We start from the raw sequence: 22,858 nt of genomic DNA on the forward strand, positions 1-22,858 counted from the left end.
TTTTAATGATTAAATGAAAAACTGGCTTTGCTCATATGAATCTCTTCTACGTTGTGACACATGCTTTCTAAAGTTGCAAATGTGTGAAACGAAGGTGCTTCAACATTAAGCCTAAATTTTGTTTTCTACAACGGCGAACTTTAAAATATATTTGTCCCCAGCATTCGACTACCACTATCATGTTTGCCGTTTTTTTTGTGTAAATTTATTATTATCTTAATATTTACCCTTTTAGCTACGAACAAATTGAAGTTTTCAAAAAGGAAAGGATAAAATAATAGTTTTNTTTTTTTTTTGTTTGTTTAGCAAAATGAGTGAATTCGTGTAAACACATTTATTTAAATTTTTCTTGTGGTGTTCTTTTAGCAAAATTTACCTTTACTTTGTTATTTATTATTTTTTTTTTGGAACATGAGTTTTTAGATCCATGTAGATAATTACAGAAATTAAAAAGAGAACTTTTTTTTTTCTTTTTTTCTCTACAAAAAAAAAAAAATATTCAGTTGTAAGTTATGACAATTGTTTGAGGTAATTGTGTGAATTTTTTTTTTTTTTTATGTCATAAATTATTAATATTATTTTTTGTGAACCCCTCTTATCGAACCCGTTCTGTTGTAAAATAGGAAGAAAAGGTAAAATGAAAGCAATTTTTCCATAACATTAGCGCATGTGTACTGAACATATTAGTGTAATGCGATAATTTCTCTCAATTTTAAGTTGACCATTTTAGGTCCAACAAATGCGCGATTAGATTTACTACCTGTGTTGTATAAGTGTACACCCGGTGTATTTTCCCCACTGCGATTTTCCCACAATACGTATACTTTCACCGAAGGTGTTTCACCATTCAGAGATCATTTTAGGAAAAATATAATGCGTGCAATAGCTAAATGATTTTAAAAATATATATTTGTAACAAACCAGAAGTGCTTAGAAGGGGGAAAGCTTATAAAGAACCAAATTATAGCAGAAGGGGGAAAAGAAAAGGAAAATCATTACTGTAAAACTGCAAAGTGAAGTTTCACAGATCTACAGTTTGTAAAATGAAGAAAAATGGATGGTGGGGAGTATCCTTCGGAGTTCTTCTCTTTCTTATCGGTACAATTTCACAAAAGAGGGTAGCAGTGAATTTTCATGCACACATGAATAGATGCGCACATGCGCAGTTCGAATGGATGATAAATCGACAGATTAATGACCCCCTATTAGGGTTGATCTATATGGCATTATTATACATCCTATGCTAATCACCCCTTTTTGTTAAACCTTCCACACTTGTTGTAGGTGCAAGCTGGGAAAATGTCATAAACGAATCGAATAAACACAAAAAGGAGGAAACGAATTCTTCTATTAATTTTTATTGGGGTAGAAAAAATGAGTCAGAATACCCTGGAAGGAAGAAGAAAAATTTGCAAAAACATAGTTTGTCCCCAGGAGAGGAGGGATATAGTAAGGATAGCACACCCAGCGGAAACAATGGAAACGAATCCGGGTTATTTAAAAAGAAAGCACTTATACATTTAAGAGATAGCAAATTTAGAAGGAAGCCATCGCGGTATGCGTATATTAAAAGTAACAATGAAAATAATTTGGATAGACATCCGAGTAGTAGTGAGAAGGAGGCAAAGAATGAACCTAATGGAAGTCCTAGTTCCTTTTTACAAAATATGAACGTTCCCAATATAGAAGAGATTTTAGATTACTTCGAAATTGTAGGTGAAAAAGAAGGAGAGTTAATCTTTTCATTAGAACCATACTATGTGGACATCTACACGTGCAAAGAAATTGTGCGTTCTATAAACCGTAAGACGTTAACCAATTCTAGTGGTACCTATGGGAAGGAGGAAGAAAATGAAGATAATGACTATAACTCTGGGCCAATAAAAGATTCCAGGATAAGAAATTTGTATCATTATATGAAACTCTCCGTGATGCATTGCAATAATGAAAAAATTAATCTATTAAACAGAATGAATATCTTAGAAGACCCAAATATAGAAGTTAACGAACGGGTCTCAATAGGAGAGAAGTCCACTACATACAAATTACTCATAAATGAGTATGTAAATTGCTTAAAAGAGGATAACGAAGATGTTAAAGAGAAGATAGAGGATGCTAAGAAAAAGATCACAAAAGAATATGAAAAAAAATATTGTCCTAATAATAAGTGCAATTCGAACGTCTATTTCGAAAGTGTACATTTGTACCTATCGTACGTGAATAATAATGCCGACATTTTGTACAATTCTAATATTAACGATGCGAAGGAATTTTTAAAATCTGGAACAAGTATTGTTAATATTATAGAGAAAGAAATAGGATCAAATAATGTCATAAATTCTATAAAGTTCCTACAAAGTGAAATTAGTAGCATCATAAATAACTACAATTATCACATAAAGAATATAAAAAATGCTATCTATAATATAAGGGAGCATAAAAAAAATGATAACTCTAGTGACTTTGATAAAAAAACTTTGGTAGACAAAAGTTTTGACTTGGTAAAAAACATGTCCGTGTACAAATATAACAATGAGATGTTCAACAGGATGAAAGCATTGTACGATTTAAAAAGTGCTAAATGTAAAGAACTATTTACTTTTTTAGCAGAGGAGTTAAAGCATAAGCTTAACTCCTTTTCTGAGACGGTGACATTTCAGGTGAAGTACAATTCGATAATTAACGACTGGAAATTTATCTTGGACTATGCGAAAGATATATACAATAAAAATTTGACCAAGATAAAAAATTACGAAGGGAATGAAGGTTTAGAAGTTATCCTAGTCAGAAATAAGATTAAGGAAAAGCTAGCAACGCTCGAAGGTCTGGTAGACAAGCTAGATAACCTATTTAATATCATAAAATCGAAGTATGCAATTGTCATGTCAGCGAAATCACTGATTGGGGAACTGATGAGTGAGTTCAAAACGGGAGAAAAGGGAGATTACAAATTCGATGATCTCATAGGATTAATGGAAACAATAAGTAGCAAAATTAACACGGTGAATGAAAGTGTCGATAGTATACATAAGACATACTCCAACATTCAGTACGTAGAAATACAAGTCGAAAACTTAAGCACTTCTCTCGATGGGTACATGAACGAAATAGATGATTTAAAGGCTAAGGGATCAACTAACGATTATATTAGAGAAGAAATGGAGTCGAAAATGTTGTTTATAACGGAAAATATTAACAATTTAAAAAAAATGCTTTCCCTGGAAGAAAAAGCAAACGAATATATTGCGCAAATTGATGAATTAATTGTGGGAACATCATTAGATATGAACGAAATTATAAATAAAAAAAGTGACGCTTATAATAAAATAAAAGTGATTATTAAAGAGATATATGAAGGCAATTTGAAGAATTTTCTCGATGAAATGTCTCTAAATGTGGACAAAAATAGCGATTCTATTTATCACAGTAGTTCTACGGACGAACTGGATGGCGTGTTAAATAATATAAAAGATGATTATAAAAAAATGAAATCTATCAAATGTGAAAATATACCAGATTCTTTGGAGAGTATAATGAATATGCTTAAAATTATTTCAGACGCCAAGGAGGAAATCTTAAAAATCCAATTCGGAGATATCAATGAAAAATTAACAAACTCGTTAGAGCAACTTAAGAGTGTTTACGACAAATTAAAAGTTAGCACAGCAGAGTATACAGCGGGAAAGGGGAAGATTGAACAATGCAAAACGGTTATACTAAAAGGGGAAAAAGAATTTTATGACAAAGAATATGATAAGGATGATGATATGTTAGAAGTGAAAAATGCTTACGCAGATTTTCTCAAACATAAGGATAATTTCCTCAAGGACAGAAGTAAAGTGTTTGAAGAATTCCATATAGCGAAAGAGGCGCTAAAAACGGCTAGGATTTATCTTCTATCCTATGTAGAAGTGCCGGAAAAATATAACATTATGAATGGGGAAGCAAATGAAAAGTATAAAGAGTTAATAAAAGAAATTAAAAACAAAGTTATCGATACCAAATTGAAAAATTACGAAGCAGACTTCAACCAGAACAACAAATTATCCGATAGCATCATAAAAGAAGTGGAACAATCAAATAAAAATTTGTGTAACCTGAAAATTTTAAACAGGTCTATTAAAGATTGCTCCATGGATAGCAATATAATCGAAGAATTAATTAACAAAAATAATTCACTAAAGGAAGAAATTATTTCCCAAAGAAACGAAATAGAAAAAGATAATTTCATGGAACATCATGTGAAGATAAATTTAAAAATAAAATTTGACGACGCACGGATCACTCTTGGAAGAAATTTGTATGAAAACAATTTGACGACCTTAAAGACACGAATGAAGAATATTCTCGATTTTTACACAAGTTCGAAGAAAAAATATAAAGACTTAAATGAAGCAGACCTGAAGAAAATAAAAGAAAATGAAGAGTGGAAAAACGCTAAGGAATTGATAGACACTCTTAATGTCGAATACGAAATATTGAAAAAGCAAGCGGATGATCTCATCAGCAGCAAAAACAGTGAAATTATAAAATGGATAGGTAACAGAATAGTGGACAAAAATAAAGAAATAAATGAAAAAGTGGACGAACACGTAAATTCGTTCGATGAAATTATTGCAAAATCTAAGTCGCCCATTTTTGTCAGAGATATTAATCACTACAAAAATGATGAGAATAAAGAAAAGGCAAGACAATTTAATGAAGAAGTGAAAACTTTTGTTGTGAAGATAGAAACACAAAAGGAAATGTTGAACAAAATTAAAACAAATTCTAATCAATACTTGGCACAAGCAAATCAAAAGATAAGTGAAAATATAGAATTCAAGGCCAAGGAAGAGGCCATGAAAGAAGTTTACGAACAAATTATACGAGCATCAGAAGAACTGAATGACAAACTGAAGAAAATACCTACACTGAATGATTTACAGAAGATGGAATTAAAATTTGAAAAAAACGAAATTCACGATATGTTTAATCAGATTACCACTGAGCTGAAAAAGTCTGAGAATGAAATGAACGAAATCAATTCATATAAACATGAAATAGATGAAATGAAGAAGGCAAAATCGGAAGAAGAGACTCCGGAATCCCCTTTATTTGTATATACTGAATTTTACGAAAAAGCGGAAAAGAGTCATAGCACTATCAAAGAACTTTTTAATAAGGCTACCGGGTTAAATGTGAAGTGTGAGAATATCGAAAGTGTTAACGAAATAAAAGACATTAAAAAGAAGATTGATGGTTATTTGAGAAACATTTTAACAAATAATAGCACCTTGCATGAAGCGTTGGAGGATATTAAAAATATGAAGGAAATGCTGCAGGATGTGAATATTCACGAAATTGTGCGCCTTGTGGAGAAGGATGCAACAGAAGCTCAAAAATATTCCACGTTGGTGAAAAGTGAGCAGGACAAATCAGAAGCCCTAATTAAAGTATTAGTTAAACATTTCACAGATGCAGAGAAGTTAAAAACGGAAATGAATAAAAATTTGCCCATCCAACGAATCGATGAAATCGTGAAGGAAGTTATGAAATATAAGGACGAAATAGCACGCCGGGAAGAAGAAATGAATACGTATTTGAAGAACACCAAAGAGTATAGGGATACTGCTTTTCGGCATTGCCGCAACGTGTATAGTAGAAAGAAAAAGCTAGAATATTTGAAGGAAAAGGAGAAAGCAGATGAACCGCAGATTGATATGGATAATGTAAGTATGAATGAAAACAAATGTAAGACCCTAGAAAAAGACCCTGCGCTGAGTGAAGAAGAAATAAAAAAGCACGGTAATAGGTATGTGGAATATGAAGGAAAAATGAACAGTCTCTTAAATGACATTTCCGTTTTGCAAATAAGGACCATGTATGCAAAGGGAAAAGACCAGGCCACCAATATTATGAAAGAAATCGAACAATTGAATAAAGGCATCCAAGAAAAACTTAAAGAATCTGAAGAAAAATTAGAACAGTGTAAGAGTAAATTCCAAATGAATGAAAAAGAATATATATTGAATAATGAAAAATCGAAGACGGCATACATAAACGTGAAATTAAATTTAGAACTAGTCGAGTCTAATTTATGCCAGATAAAAAATGTAAAAGAAAGTGTGAATAATATTCTATCCAAATCGACTAATTTAAAGAGTTCTATATTAAGGACGTCTAGAATTGAAAGTGATAGCTCTGTTGATGTGCTGAAAAAGGAAGAAATGCATTACATGCAGTATTTGAAAAATATTGAAAATGAGAAAAAGCTCATGACGGATGAAAAGAGTAACATGGATGTGATACACAAAAATGTCCTTAAAATAGAAAATGAATTGGAGAAATGTAAAAAAAATTACGAACAGGGTATTTTGGAAAAAGCCAAAGAAACGGCTGATAAAAAGAAAAAACTTATAGAATCAACTAGGGAGTCGTTAAATTCGCTGAAGCCATATTTTACCGAGATGTTTAATGAATCATATTTGAAAGGATATAACATTACGGAAAATTTTATAGGTTATCAAAAGACCATGAATGAGTTATATGACGAGTTTGACAAGTCGTACAAAGTAATCGAAACGAATGCTGCAAAGGTTGCAGAAGGAACGGTAAAGTATGATAAAGCTAAAAGTCTAAGGGAGGAAGCTCAAAGGGCACAAATAAATATTAACAATAAGGAAGAAACTGCAAAAACGAATTTGAACAAAATCAAGCAGAATGAATTTATGAACTTTCTATTTCATACAAAGGAACATGTGGATAAAATTGAGAAAGTTTGTGAACAAGAAAATTCCAAAATTGGCGAAGTACATGAAAATATTAAAAAAAACATTATAAAAATTCGAAAATTAACAGAACAGAAGAGTACATTCGAAATCTTGAAAATAGCAAAGGAGAAAAATAACGAAATAAAAAAAAACTTACAGAAGTGTAATAAAAATGAGGCACATAATGCCTTTGGGAAGATGATAAAAGCGTCTAATTTTATGGGGATAAAAATATTAACAAGCTTAGGATCCGAATTGAGCCCCGAAATGCACCTAGAAACCAATTCACGAACTAATTCAACGTTAAATTTTGAATCGGAGGTAGAAATAAAACCGGAAGATGATGCCAAATTTAATGCTTACCAAAACCTACAAGTGACCTATGGATATATTCAAAAAATATTTAAAAATTCAGAGGAAACAGACAGGAAACAAGAAGAAATCGAAGGGTGGATAAGGCAAGGAAACAATAAATGTCAAGACATTAAATCATCCAATGAATTAAAAAGTAAATTTAAGTACACAAAATATAAAGGAAGCATTACCTTATATAAAATTAATGACGCTCTGAGGAAGTATACTCAATTGAAAGCTATGACCTGCAGCATCGTGAACGATAACGAAATTATGGAGAGCTCAGAATTTACAAAATTGAAGGAGTTGAGTGATGTCTACAATAGGAAGAAGAATGAACAAATATCCGAGTCGGAGATCAACGGAGTAAATGACGAATTTCAAGGTATCATGAAAAATGTAGAAAGTTTAGAAAAGCAATATGAAACAACACAAGATACAGAATCGCCCGGCGAAATAATTATCGAGGAAAACTCCTTAGTTACAGAAATTAATAAAAAAATAGATAGCATAAATAGCAGAATTACACCAATTATGACTAAGCTTAACGAGTTGCTAGTAGCAGGAATGGCATGTGAGAAATCGTCTTATGCTTCTCTAATTGGTAATATAAATGCCAAAACGTCGAGTGACTTAAGATTAATAAATAACCAAAAGCAGGACGCGGAAAAAAACGTAGAATATATTAAGAAAAATTCGAACTTGATCAATGATGATATTCGTGCATTAAATAAATACTTTGACAACAACAGAATAAATAATTACCAGTTAATAATTTTGGAAGAAGCAATTAAACACGCTAATGATTTAAACGCAAAGGAAAAAGAAGCAGTGGGAATAGTTAACGATATAAAAAAAGAATTCGTAGACGTAAGTCTGGAGCTAGAAATGAATTCCTTAAATAGCAGCAAAGAAAAAATTATGGGACATTACAACAAACTGAAAGATAAAATAAAGAGCATTAACGACTTTTGCAAAAATATCAATTTGGTAAAATTGAAAGAAATGGAAAGTAGCTCAGATAAATATTTAGAAATAGCAGGGAAATTTAAAAATGTGCTAGATACTCAAATAACAAGATTATTGGATAATCATATGATGCTACAAGATATAGAAAAAAAAATAACAGAAAATGAAGGGAAACTGAAAGGTATCAGTAGGACATACACACTACAGTCCATCCAAAAGTTTAACAATGTGTGTAAGAATATTGATATCAATATGCAAAAGCTGCATGAAGTGGAGCAGTCGAATAACAGTGAAGAAAAACAGGTAAAAGCCTGTATAGAAAATGTTTCACGTCTTATAAACAGAGGAAACACTTTGTTGACCGATTTAAATGATTACGATGTAGTAAGCCATAGTACGGCGAAAGAATCAACTGATGATGCTACAAAAGAGTACATTACAAAGATTAAAGGAAAAGTAAATCATACCATAGAAGCATTTCAAATGGTGTTAAAGAGCATTCAGGAAAATAAATTACACACACAGAACAATGCAAATCTAAATAAAGGCATATACGAAATATGGAAAAGAGCTAATGTAATTAAGGCAAACTTCTCGGAAAATTTTCCAGAAACTGACAACTACTTTCAAATGGGGGATTATCTAAAGGATATAAAAAATATTTTGAACGAAATAGTTGGAGATACCAACATAGAGGCATATATCGAAAACATTTCTCATAATATTGAGGAACAAATGAACGATACACAAAATCATCGTAACGTGAAATCTATTTTAAAAGTCAAAAAAAATATTGAATTATATAATGAAGAGGCAAACAAAATATTACAATCTATGAACACTGCTCAAGATAAAATTTTATTAAAGAAAAAAGACATGGATAATATATTTAGTATTATATCCGTAAATATGAAGAACAGTGTTTATATAAATACGAAAAAATATATTAACGAGGTGGATGATTTGTTTAACAAGTTAAAAGTGGACATACATAAGATGGAAAATTTTATAAATGATATTAAACTGAGAATAAAGCAATTAGAGAAAGAGGAAGCTAATCTCAAAACTAGGAATGCAGTTACTGGTAATTTGAATGAGCATTCTGAGAATGCTTCTCGTGATGGGGACGGTGAACCAATAGGTGAGGTCGTGGAAGATTCAGAATATTCGGAGGATTCAAATGATAACCAAAACCAACGTAAACGAAATGGAGTAAGTATCAATTCAAAAGGAGATTCTTCTAATCAATCTTTTCATAAAGTGCATGGATTAAAAGAAAATAATAAATCTGGTGGCAACCATTCTGATGACAATCGGAAAGAAGAATCTCATAATGAAAGTAATAATTCGGGAGGAAAAAACTCATGGGAGAGTTATAGATATGCTGGAGGAATTACGATAGCATTTTTTATTTGTTCATCTGCTGGATTCGCAATTTTTACGTATAACAATCAAGAAGCACAAGAAGCCGATTTCGTAGCAGATATGGACCACTTTGAGTGCGATACATATTTTAATAAACGAGAAAAGGAGGAAATTATAGAAGTTTCTTTGAACGAAAATGAGCAATATGAATGAATAAAAGGGGGGGAAGTTTATGCAAAAAAAAAAAAAAAAAACTAAAACGATGCACATGTCGTTCTTTCGTATGTGTATAATGTATCACTCGGAATTTGCTATTAAAACACATTGAAGAGGTTAAGAACAGTTAACGTAGATTGCAGTTTTGAATCAGAAAAATAACCGTTGCTGCATTTTGCGTTTTGCAAAAATGCGGTGTGGCTAATTTAGACATGTGTGCAGGGGCACACGTGCGGGTTTTTTTGAATATTTTTAATTGATCAGTCCTTTGATAGTAAATTTCTATAAGCTGCTTTGTTGCAGGGCATTATTATGAGGCAGCAGAGTTGCAATGCTTCGAACATTTGTATTTTTTTGTTACAATTTTATTATCTTCTTTCGTTTTAACATGTGGTATGCAATTTTATTCTTTTCCGGTTGCTCTTTTGCTCCACGTTGGACCTTTTTGATCCTTTTTTTTGTTTTTTTTTGTTATTTAAATATTGAAATTTATTATATTTTGCAAAAAATTACTACAGTAGCACAAACATTAAAAATAATAAAAAAGCGTTATTTTGTTCGCCCTTATAACTCGCAAGGAATAGTACAAAATTGTGCGCTCATAATTGAGCTTCTTCTGCTTTAACCTTTTTCTATTATTTTATTTGCCGTACGCACATATATACATTATATATATGTGATATGCACATGCAATTTCTCGATTTTTCTGGCTGCCTTAACAATTAAGGCGAATGATTAAAAAGAAGAGTACCTCACATTTCTACCTGTGGCGTTTATTCGAGTAGAAGTTTCTTAATCTTTATATATTGGGACAAGGGCGGTGAATAATAGGGCTGCTGCAAGGTGTTGTACTGTACTAGCAGTGCCATACACCACACGTTTATATTTTTTACGTTCGGTTGTTCACGTTGAGGGGGAGCTTGTCAAGTAGGCGCGCATTGTACGTATAAATAGATATATACATGTGTATATATATACATATACATTTGCACAGTTCGTTTTCACTGGGAAAGCCGCCTTTGATTAGTGCACACTTTCAGTTTTTTCAATCTAGTTAAAAGTCTTAATGTTATAAATACTGCTTCTATTTGGTAAACGCGTGTACATCCACTAAACGGTTTATTATAAATACAAGATTATTCATGTAAAATATAAAACTTAAATTTTTATGTAAAAAAGAATACATTCACGTAATCGGAAGCAAAATAAAAAAGCAACAAGGCATACAAATATACAAATATAAGAATAAATATATTTTCAACTGTTATTTTTAATGCAGAAGATTATATACTTAAACGTTGAATGCTAATAAATCATCATACATTAAAATGATTAAATCGTTGAACCATTAAAATCATGATTTTTTTTTTTTTCAATAAATAAATCATATATATGTATATAACACATAATGTATATATGTACACAGTTATAGGACATGGAAAGCAACATCATTTATCCTTTTTAAAATTTAAAGGTTACGCTAAATTATTCATTTAAAGTAGTAATAATAAGAATAACTTTAAAAATTAAAATAGACGTTCACATCACCTTGTATTGAAATATATACATTCAAATTAAAGGTGAACTTTTTAAATGATGCCTTTCAAGTAATCGCGTAAAATGGTACAACAAAATAAATGCACAGTTGGGAACAAATAGGCACGTACATATGTACATAAATATATAGTATTACAAAGTATAATTATGATGTATAATTGTAATGCATAATTGTATTGTATAATTATAACTTTAATATATGTATGCATGGAGATATATATGTAGGGGAAAAAATATATGCTACTATACAAGTTTACCTTTAAATATAAAAAAGGGGAATAGAATCATAAAATATACAACTGGGTAAAATATATATGGTTTATCCATTTCAGACAAAATATATATATAATGTAATTTTTCTTGGAGCAGTTCGCTTAATATACCTCATTGGTCACGCATGTGTGCTTTTTCGTTATCCTTCATTTGGGATGTTATTCTGGATATTTTTATCAAAAGTATATGTTACGGAGTTGATAATATATCTTATAATATAATAAATTTCGTAATTGCTTTTTTTTTTTAAAAAGTGTTTTTCAGCCTGATTAAATAGTATTGATATGAAAAAAAAAAAAAAGAAAGAAAAAAGCAGAACCTATTTCTCTTTCTTTCCCTTCTTTATTCATATATTTATCTTAATGGTTTCCTTTGATTTGGTGCGGCGGCTTTTTTAGTTTTGGACTTGCCTCCTTGTGTCCCTAGTGGTCCTTTTGCTGATTTTGTGTAACCAGGAAACTGTTGATCGTATTTTTCACAAAGAATTTTTAATTGAGTATTGTATTTCTCAGTGAGAACTTTATTTTTTTCGGTATAATGTGAATCATGAGCTGCTTTTTCAGTAGCACATTTATCATCTAGAGCTTTCATTTCCCTGTTGTAATTCACAGTTGGGTATTTATCAAAGAGAGCCTTGAATTCACCGTAGTAATCATCACCGAGAGCAGCATCTTTTGTTCCTTTTTTGTATTTTACGTCTAGATCTTTTTTTTCTTTCACATAATTTTTATTAGGGTTTTCTTTATCGTGTATTTCTAACAAAGACTTAATATTCTTGTTGTATTTATCAAAGAGGCCTTTTAATTCATTGGCGTAAGATTCCTGGTGACGTTTTTCTTCAACTTCGAATGTTTTATTAAGAGCTTTTACTTCTTCATCGTATTGTTGCTTTTTCAACTGTTGTTCTTTGGATTCTGTTTTCTCGCTTTCTTCATCTTCATCTTCATCATCATATGTTACTTCTATTGCTCCTTCTCCCTCTCCTTCTCCTCCTTCTTCTTCATCATCATCACCTTCTTGTTGTTGTTTTGAACGGGCTTTATTTTTTTTCTTGATCAATTCTTCTAGCATTTTCAGTTCATATTTATCTTTTTCACTTTGGATATTTTCAAAGATACTCCTTACTTGTTTGTGATATTCTTCTCTGCGAGGAAGTCTTTCTCTTTCGTATTTTAACTCGAGGATATACTTTTCGTTGTTGAATTTCTCGTCGTTATATTTATAAAAGAGTTCAATTAATTCTTTGTAGAATTCATCACAACGTCGTCCACCAGGTATTTGCTTGTATATTCTAATGATAGTATTTTTCGCTTCATCATGTCTATCCTTGACATTTTTAGTAGCGCGAGTTTTTAATTCTTTGAAGTAATCAGCATCTATGCTCTTTCCTGAAGATTGGTATTCTCCATCAAGGGTTTGTTTTAGATTATGGAATTCTGTAGGGTCGTATGATTTCAACAATCTGTTAAGTTTTTTTTTGTATTCACCATCTGTAAGACTTTGTGGGCTACTCCTATGTGTGCTGAAATCCTGAGCGTCATCATTATCTCCATCATCGTATTTTCCAGAAGGAGCTTTATTTTTACGGATTTTGTCTAGAAACTTCTCTTGATACGCTTGTTTATCATATACACATTTTTCATAGAAATGCTTTAATAGAGCATGAAACCTTTCATCCTGAGGCAAATTTTCGTTCTTGTGTCTTAATTCTAGGACCAATTTTTCATGGTTCAAGTGTTCATCGTTGTATTTCTCAAAGAGGCGCATTAATTGATAGTAGTAATCGTCATCACGAGGTAATCCTTTTTGTCCTTTATATTTGTCCTTGATAGCTTTTTTTTCTTTTTTGTATTGTTCATTGATCTTATCTGCACCGACACGACGTAATTCATTATAGTAATCTTCATCGTCGCCTTCTTTTGCATCTTTTGATTTATCGACAATTTTTTTTACGGTATCGAACTGATTTTTGTTGCATTTTTCACGAATTTCCTTTAGCTTATTGTAGTATTGTTCATTTTTTTTATCTTCTTCGGTCATATCATCATCGACGAAATCAACAGGGCCTTTATATTGTGCGGAGTGAAAGTCATTAGTTGCAGTTCTGCCATTCAATTCAGCGTCAAGCTTATTCTGCTGCTGGCCGTTATCAGCAACTAATTTTTCATAAAGTTTCTTTACAGAATTACGATAACTTTCATCGAAAGGACGTCCTTGGTTTTTGTATTTTAAATCGAGGATCACCTTTCCCAAATTAAATTTTTCTTCGCTGTTTTTTGCAAAGGCACTCATTAATTCATTGTAGTAGTGTTTATCGCGAGGTCTGACTTCTCTTTGGTATCTTAGATGGATCTTTTCTACTTCATCATTATATTTATCATTGCATTTTCCATAAGAGACACGTTCTAATTCACTGTAGTAATGTTTATCGAAAGGTCTTGCTTCAAGTTTGTATTTTTCATCAATATCTTTTTTTATTTTATCGAATTCTTCATTGCTATATTTTGCAAGCATACGTTGTAACTTATTGTAGTATTCACTGTGATTTTCAGCATCAGGGTTTACATCATCCTGATTATAATTATAATCTCTTCCTTTGTACCTAGTAAAATGTATTCCAAGTTTTCCTGCATACCTTAATCTTTTTTCTTCATATTTGTCACCTATAATTTGCATCAGACTATGAAAAGATTCATCACGCGACTTTCCTTCATTTTGATATTTTAGATGTGTAATCCACATTTCAGTTAAACTTAGTTTATGGTTGTACCAACTAAAGGCATCCATTAATTCCCTATGGTAATACTCAGAAACTTGAGTCTGCCCTAATTTTTTGTACTTTTCAGTGATATTTTTTGTTTCTTCTTTGTATTTTTCAGTGGTACAAACGTCAGCGAGTCGCTTTAATTCACTGTAGTAACTATCATCGAACAATCTTCCTTCATCAATGAACCTTTTATCGACAATTTTTTTTACTTCATCGAATTCAGAATGTTCGTATTTTTGGAATGCAAACTTCGCTTCACTGTAGTATAAGTAAAAGTCAAAACCAGAATGTCCGAATTCTTCATCATTTTTGTAATTCGGAGCTTCGTAAAATTCAGCAAAGTATTCCCTCTCATTGAATTCAGTTTCCATTTCCGCTTTAAGTTTTTTTTCATAATTTTTACTTTCTCTTTCATATCTTGTAGAGAGCGCATTTATTTCTCTGTGATAACTATCATCGTGCGGAAGTCCTCGACGTTGATATTTTAAATTGATGATCGCTTTATCGTTATTCAAATTTTCTTGCTGGTATAAATGGTAGGTAAACAATGCATGACGGTAGCTAGTCTCATCTCCCAAATTTCCAGAAATACTGTATCTTTCCCTTATCCTACATTTTAGATTGTGGTATGTTTCCAAGTTTAAACTTTTAAGAATATAATCTAATTCATTGTAGTAATGATCATCGAAAGGCCTTCCTATAGAAGTGTATTTATCATCAAGAAGTTTTTTTACAATCTGGAATTCATCAAGTTTGTTGTTTTCCTTCAAAGCCTTTATGTTCATGTTGTATTGTATACTAGCGTCATGATCACGTGTTTCCTTCTTAAACAAAGACATCATTTTACTATGATAATCTAGGTTTCTTAAATCATCTTCATCTGGTTCTTCAGTAAAATTGTATTTTTTGTTCGCTATCCCATCTTGAAGTGCTTTGTCAAATTTTTTATGTTTATTGTCATATTTTTTATAGATATCTGAAAGTTCAAGATAATAGTTTTCATTGCGAGGTAATCCATCATTGTAGTATTTCAAATCTAGAAGTGCATGTTCATATGTACGCTGTAAGAAGTGAAATCTTTCACCCAGAAATTTTACTTCATAGTAGTAATTTTTGTTATCACGAGGTAAATCTACAGTTGTGTATTTATCTTCGATAAATTTTTTTTCCTTATCAAATCTTTCCTTCAAAAACATATATGTCAAAGCGTTTAGTTCACAGTAGTAGCCGTCATCGTAGGGTCTTCCTTCATTTCTATATTTTTCATCCATGAAATTTTTTGCATCATTGAACTCAGAGTGTCGATATTTTTCATATTTAATCTTCATTTCATTGTAATAATGTGGAAGATCGAAATTTGGATCGTTGAATTCATCATCATCATCGTAATAAATACCTTTGTATTCTTCACCACAGTAATCACAAGGATCTGATTTTGATGATTGCAATTCTTCTTGAAGATGTTTTTTATAAGCCTTTCTTTCAGCGGCGTATTTTCCATTTATCTCCATTATTTTAGTAAAATATGCTTTATCTTGAGGACGACCCCCATACTTGTATCTTAAATCAAGAATTTGTTTTTCAGCATCCTTTTTTTCATCGTTATATTTTTGATAAAGGAACATTATTTCATTGAAGCATTTATCGCGGTTTAATCCAAAACCTCCATACTTTTCTTTAATATTCCTTCTCTCATGTTTGTACTTTTCGTTTTTAAATAGTTTAAACATCACGTCTATTTCATTGTAGAAATGGTCATCGTATGGTCTTCCAATAGCCTGATAATTATCAGTGACCAATTTTATTATATTATGAAGATCTTCCTGTTGACAATTATCATACATAGTCATTAAATGAAGACGGTATGATTCATTTCTGTAATTTCCATCTTTGGGTTTGCCTTGCGAAAGCCTTAATTTAGGGGAGTACCCTTTATTAGCCATTTCACCTTCACCTTTTGCTCTTCTAGACCCTACTTCTTCTTGAAGTTTTTTTACATACTCTTTTTGTTTTTTGTCGTATTTTTTATAGATAGGTTGCCTTTCTCTTTCAAAAGCTCTATCGTTAGTTGGTCGTCCTTCATTTTGATATTTTAAACGGAGAAGCCAAACTTCATTATCGTATTGACTATTCGTATACTGTTCATGCAGAAACTTTAACTCATCAACGTAATGTTTATCGAGAGGCATATTTAAATATGAGTATCTTTCAGTGATAAATTTTTTTTCTTCTTCGTATTTTTTAGTAAGGAGTATGTCACATAAACGATTTATTTCTGTGTAGTAATTTTGATTGGCAGAAGTTCCCAAATTGGCGTATTTTTTATCGACAATTTTCTTTATATCTTCGAATTCTGAATGTTTGTAATGTTCATATAATTTCTTCATTTCATCGTAGTATGATGCCTTGTCGAATGTTCGGTCGCTGAATTCTTCATCATCGTGGTAATATAAACCATCAAACAATTCACTTTTATCGTTTTTTTTTCTCTGTAATGGATTCTTCAATTCTTTTTCAAGTTCTCTTTCAAATATTTTACATTTGTTGTTATAATTATGTTGCTTTATCAACAGTTCTTGAAAATAATCTGGACCTCGCATGCGATATTCATTCAGGTATCTTAATTCAAGAACTCTCTGTTCGGTCATCATTTGTTCTTCGTTATATTTTTTAAAGAGATAAACTATTTCACGGTAGCAACGACCGTCATTATGATCTCCACTTCTGTATTTATCTAGGATACTATTCTTCTCATCAAGGAATTTATCTCTGATCATTAATTTAATCATAAAATCTATTTCATTATAGTAATGAGTGTCGTAATCCCTCTGTTGCAAATCATACTTGTCATCGATAAACCTTTTTACATTATAAAAACTTTGATGCTTGTATCTTTCGTATAATTCCTTTAATTCATCGTAGTATGGTTCTTTTTTGAATGTACTAAGTTTTTCATCGGCATCCATGTAAATATCACCATTTATAGTTACACTTGGGCATTCGCGCGAGGTGGGTGTGAAAGATCCAATCGGTGATCCTGTGGCAAAAAGTTTTCCTAGAATACCTTTTGCTTTAGCACTGCCTATTTTACCTTTTACTTCTTCTTCAGTTGTTTTCCTCTTTTTCATTAAGTCTTGAAGTTTTTTTTCATAATATTTTTGTTTTTTGTCGTGTTTTGCATAGATAGATTCCATTTCAGTTTCATAAGCATCATCGCGTTTTTTTCCTTCATTTGTGTATTTTAAATTGAGAAGCCACATCTCATTGTCGTATCTAGAACTGGTATAAACTTCAAAGAGAAATTTTAATTCATCATAGTAATGCTTATCGAGAGGTAGTCCTAAAGTTAAGTGCCTATCGTTGACATATTTCTTTTCATTTCTGTGCCTTCTACCTGCAAAAAGTTCACACAGCGTATGTATTTCACTGTAGTAATTTGAATCGTAACGCTTTCCTACAGTTTGGTATTTCTGTTCGACTAATTTCCTCACTTCTTCGAATTCAGTATGTTTGTATTTTTCGTATTTCTCTTTGTTTCCAGTGTAGTAATCTGCAATGTCGAAATCTCGTTTCATGAACTCAGCATCAACCTTGTAGTGCACTTCGTTGTACAATTCATCGACGTGGTTTCTTTTTTTTAATTCATCTACAAGTTTTTTTTCAAATTTTCTTTTTTCATCTTCGTATTTTTCAGTGATAGCCTTTAGTTTAGTATCAAATTCTGCATCGTGCGCTTTTTTTTTATCTTGGTATTTTAATTCAAGAATCTTCTTTTCATAGTTCATTTGATCATCGTTGAATTTTTTAAAGATAAACATTATTTCATTTTGGCAATGACCATTGGTGAGTTGACCTGCAGCTTCGTATTTATCCTTGATGCTTTTTTTATCATCATTAAATTTGTCTCTCGTGAAAAGCTTACAGAGAACATCTAATTCATTGTAGTAATGTTCATCGATTTTACGTTTTTCAGTTTGGTATTTATCATTAAGCAATTCTTTTAGATTATAAAATAGTTCATATGGGCTTCTTTCATACAAGATCTTTAGTGTACCGTAGTATGGCTCATTTTGGTATTTACCAAGATACGATTCATCGATTTCTTTTTTTCCTTGTTGCCCCTTATTGGATTTTTCAGATGATTGTCGGCCAAGATTCTGTTCCTTTATCTTTTGGCGTTTTTTTCTACCTCCGCTGACAGGTGTCGGTAAGTGGATAGAACTAGGGCCATGTGGACCAAACCAAGATCCATCTTGTGATTCCTCAGGGTTTGGACCAGTTGAATCTTGTAAAAATAATGAATCTTCATCATTACCATTTGAATGATGTTCCTCGTTTTCGTCTAGTTCTTGAACAGTTGAATAATAATCACTATCTTCTGGATACACTCCTGGTGGTACTTCTATGTCTTCCTCTTCCTCATCTTCTTCTATTTCTTCTTCGTCTTCTACTTCAATCGTTTCTTTGCTTTGCTTTAAGTCTTCAAGTTTTTTTTCATAATCTTTTTGTATATTGTCGTATTTTTCATAGAGAGATTCCATTTCAGTTTCATAAGCATCATCGCGTTCTTTTCCTTCATTTGTGTATTTTAAATTGAGAAGCCATAATTCATTGTCATATCTAGAATTGGTATAAACTTCAAAGAGAAAATTTATTTCATCATAGTAAGGCTTATCGAGAGGCAGTCCTAAACTTAAGTGCCTTTCGTTGACAGATTTCTTTTCTTTTCTGTGCCTTCTACTTGCAAAGAGATCACACAGCGTATGTATTTCACTGTAGTAATTTGAATCGTAACGCGTTCCGTCAGTTTCGTATTTCTGTTCGACTAATTTCCTCACTTCTTCGAATTCAGAATGTTTGTATTTTTCGTATTTCCCTTTGTTTTCATTGTAGTAATCTTCAATATCAAAATCTGATTCCTTGAACTCAGCATCAACCTTGTAGTGCACTTCGTTGTACAAATCATCGTAGTGGTCTTTATTTTTTAATTCATCTATAAGTTTTTTTCAAATTTTCTTTTTCATCTTCGTATTTTTCAGTGATAGCCTTTAGTTTAGTATCAAATTCTTCATCGTACGGTTTTTTTTTATCTTGGTATTTTAATTCAAGAATCTTCTTTTCATAGTTCATTTGATCATCATTGAATTCTTTAAAGATAAACATGATTTCATTTTTGCATTGACTACTGGTGAGTTGACCTGCAGCTTTGTATTTATCCTTGATGCTGTCTTTATCTGCATTAAATTTGTCTCTCGTGAAAAGCTTACAGAGAACATCTAATTCATTGTAGTAATGTTCATCGATTTTACGTTTTTCAGTTTGGTATTTATCATTAAGCAATTCTTTTAGATTATAAAATAGTTCATATGGGCTTCTTTCATACAAGATCTTTAGTGTACCGTAGTATGGCTCATATTTGTAATTACTAAGACACGGTCCAGAGCTTTCTTTTTTTCCTTGTTGCCCCTTATTGGATTTTTCAGATGATTGTCGGCCAAGATTCTGCTCTTTTATCTTTTGGAGTTTTTTTCTACCTCCGCTGACAGGTGTCGGTAAGTGCAAAGAACTAGTGCCATTTAGACCAAACAATGATCCATCTTGTGATTCCTCAGGGTTTGGACCAGTTGAATCTTGTAAAAATAATGATTCATCATCATCATTTGAAAGATGTCCCTCTATTTCGTCTAGTTCTTCTTCAATTGTTGGCAAATAATCGCTATCTTCTGGATACACTCCTGGTGGTACGTCTATGTCTTCCTCATCCTCTTCTTCTTTCTTAGCGCGTGATTCTACTTTATTCTTTGGTTTTGCTGCTTGTTGCGCACGAGAAGCTAAAGGGTGTATAAGAAAAGGAATATTAGGAAAATAAAATATAGTGTGATGATTGTTAAGAGACCATTTTAATTTAGTTGGGGATGTAGCATTGGTTGAATTTACATTTTGTTTATCAACGCTAAGGAATTGACTGTTGGTTCGTAGCAACTTTTTTTTTTTTTTTTTTTTGCTGTTGTAATGTTCATGTTTTTTACCTGTGCGAGTAGGTGTGGGGCGTGCTCCTCGTCCAAATTGCCTTGGTGCTGCGAGTAATCGTTTCGTTCTTTCTTCAGCAATCTTTCGATAGTAATAACAGGCATCGTATTCTTCCTGAAAAATGAGAAAAACGTAGTAAATTTTGGAAGAGTTTTTTTTTTAAACAATTGAAAAATTTGCTGGAGGTGTTTTCGAACTGTGTCCATACATACGGCCACTTTAACTACTCGTGATGTGAATAAACTTATATATATATGCAATGTACTATATATATATGTACACAAATACGCGTTGTGCTAATGGTCTTACCCAATCGGGGTGAGCTGGGGACCTAACTAAGAGTGAGCAAAAAAGTACTACGGAAAAAAAAACTGAAACATTTCTTTTCTCAGCCATGGTATTCTTTAAAAATGTTACAGCGCGATTTCTAAAAAAAATTTAGTTTTGTATAAATTTAATTCCCATATAAGGAACTGCTACTGTTTAACATGATTATTTTAGTTATTTTTATTCATATCATTCTAAAGCTACGAAACTTTCATGTATATCTGAAATGGATTGTTAAAATACAGTCATGCTATTTTGGGCCCAGGAAAACAAAAAAAATGTAAATTGCTGGAAAAAGAAGAAATGATAAAATTTTGTATAAAGAAAAAAAAAAATCGATATACATATGCAGTTAACAGAAACTAGTAAAAATAATAAATATATATAAAAAGCAAGATATAATAAATTTAAAATTTTATTTATATATCTTTATATAATTTATTTTTTTCAAAGGGGTTGGGAAAAATTGTATTTGAAAATTTTTTGCGAAAAAAAAAATAAAAGTAAAAGAATTAATAAATCACAATGAATATAAACCATGCAAAACGAATTTCAATAAAATAGAATTTTCTTTAGAATTAGTGATATTCTTATTATTCTTCTTATTATTATTATAAATATCCGTTTTTTCTTTGCATGTGCATATATGGATTTTCGCGCTTGTGCATTCGCAATACATGAAAGATTATATTATGGATAACAAAAAAAGGAATGTATAAGTATTATTTAATTTATATATTATCCGCATGTATCTGAGATATACAAGTAATGTTAAATAACATTTATTTTTGATGTATGGATTGTATAGTATTGGTAATGAATATAATAATGTTTTTTTTTGATGGATAATTGAATAGCATATGTAATATATTTTTTTGATGTAAAAATAGACCCATTCGTATTATTTTTTTTTTGTTCATATATCAGTTTATATAATTTTTTTTTATCAAATATTGTGTACTTATATATTATTCAGATGTAAATATAAAAATATGATCAGTTTAAATGCACGCAAAAAATAAATCGAGTTTTTAACTCTAAATTTTATGATATATAAATTTATTGCATAAGCTAAATCTAGCTTTAAGTTGTTTTTTGCGTATTTAAAAAAAATATGCGTTGTTGAATAATAATAATAACCCTTCTAGTTTTTTACATTATAATAATGAATAATTTTTTTTGTTATTATTTTATTTAGTTGATTCTGTATGTAACACGCTTTATTAATTGCATTAAGATTATTTAAAATTGATAAAAATAAAAAGTTAGTAAAAATAGGGTTTGTGAATTTGAAAAATTAAAGATTTAAAAAAAGAAGAAAAAAAAAAGAAATTATTGGTATATTATAAATATTGGATATATAACATGGCAGCATTTTTTTAATTTTTTCAAATAAAATATATTGATCATTTAATTCCCCCCAAAGGTCTCCTTATATGTTTTTTATATATCCCTTTTCCGCAAATACCACATGTGAATTTTTAGTTAGAATTAATTTCGAAGTAGATATAAATAATCATCCAGGTAAATATGATGGATCAATTTTTATTTATAATAGTTGCATTTATGTTATGATAAAAAAAAAAAAATACTTTTTTAAATAATGCAAAATATATGTTCATTATATAGGGTCTGTTTGCTAAACGGAGTATATAAAAGATATCCCTTTTATTTTGTGAGTTACCTAAACTTTCTTATTCGAACTTTGTGGAAAATTATAGTGTGATGTTTTGTCTTAGGTAATTTTTGAAAGAATCTGGAAGTCATTCTTTTTGAATTCTAAAATTATAATCATGGGTATAAAAATAACAGACCTTATTATATTAATGAATAGAAATTGATGTAACGTACAATATGTTACGCATATTTTATCAATCTTTCTTCTGTTATTATTAGTGCTACATAATTTTTCTTTAAATTAGATATATATTCCGTTAGTCAGAAAAGATAATACGTTATTTCTGTCACGTGAAATTGACGCATATGAAAATGCATTGATTTTATAATGCATATCTGTTTTGAAAATGTGTACTAGGTAATTTGTGCATGCTAATTTGCGCTCATTAGTTTTTCCTTAACACTTTACGTTCGAAAAATTGCTTTAAGTCTTTAAAAGCGAAAAGCGAAAGAACTTCATTAGGAGACATTTTTTTAGTTCACTCCATCGCGTTATTCGCAGACATTTTATTACATAAAAGTACCTTAATTATTAGCCGCGTTTTTTTTTTTTTTTTTTTTATATGACAAA

The 22,858-nt window shown here is 30.8% G+C and overlaps 2 protein-coding genes across 2 annotated transcripts; one reads left to right on the top strand and one right to left on the bottom strand.

The window, feature by feature from the left end:
* Positions 1-1,043: 1,043 nt before the first annotated feature.
* Positions 1,044-9,653, top strand: PCYB_147650 (reticulocyte binding protein 3; the record flags this gene model as incomplete). Its single annotated transcript, XM_004225236.1, has 2 exons — positions 1,044-1,098; positions 1,285-9,653. The coding sequence occupies 2 exons, from the start codon at positions 1,044-1,046 to the stop codon at positions 9,651-9,653; spliced, it is 8,424 nt and encodes a 2,807-aa protein (XP_004225284.1).
* A 2,187-nt stretch (positions 9,654-11,840) lies between these two features.
* PCYB_147660 (hypothetical protein) lies at positions 11,841-18,794 on the bottom strand (the record flags this gene model as incomplete). Its single annotated transcript, XM_004225237.1, has 2 exons — positions 11,841-17,647; positions 17,681-18,794. The coding sequence occupies 2 exons, from the start codon at positions 18,792-18,794 to the stop codon at positions 11,841-11,843; spliced, it is 6,921 nt and encodes a 2,306-aa protein (XP_004225285.1).
* Positions 18,795-22,858: the final 4,064 nt, after the last annotated feature.

The sequence above is a fragment of the Plasmodium cynomolgi genome, chromosome 14 (genome assembly GCF_000321355.1).
Source record: "Plasmodium cynomolgi strain B DNA, chromosome 14, whole genome shotgun sequence".
Classification (NCBI taxonomy): Eukaryota; Apicomplexa; class Aconoidasida; order Haemosporida; family Plasmodiidae; genus Plasmodium; species Plasmodium cynomolgi.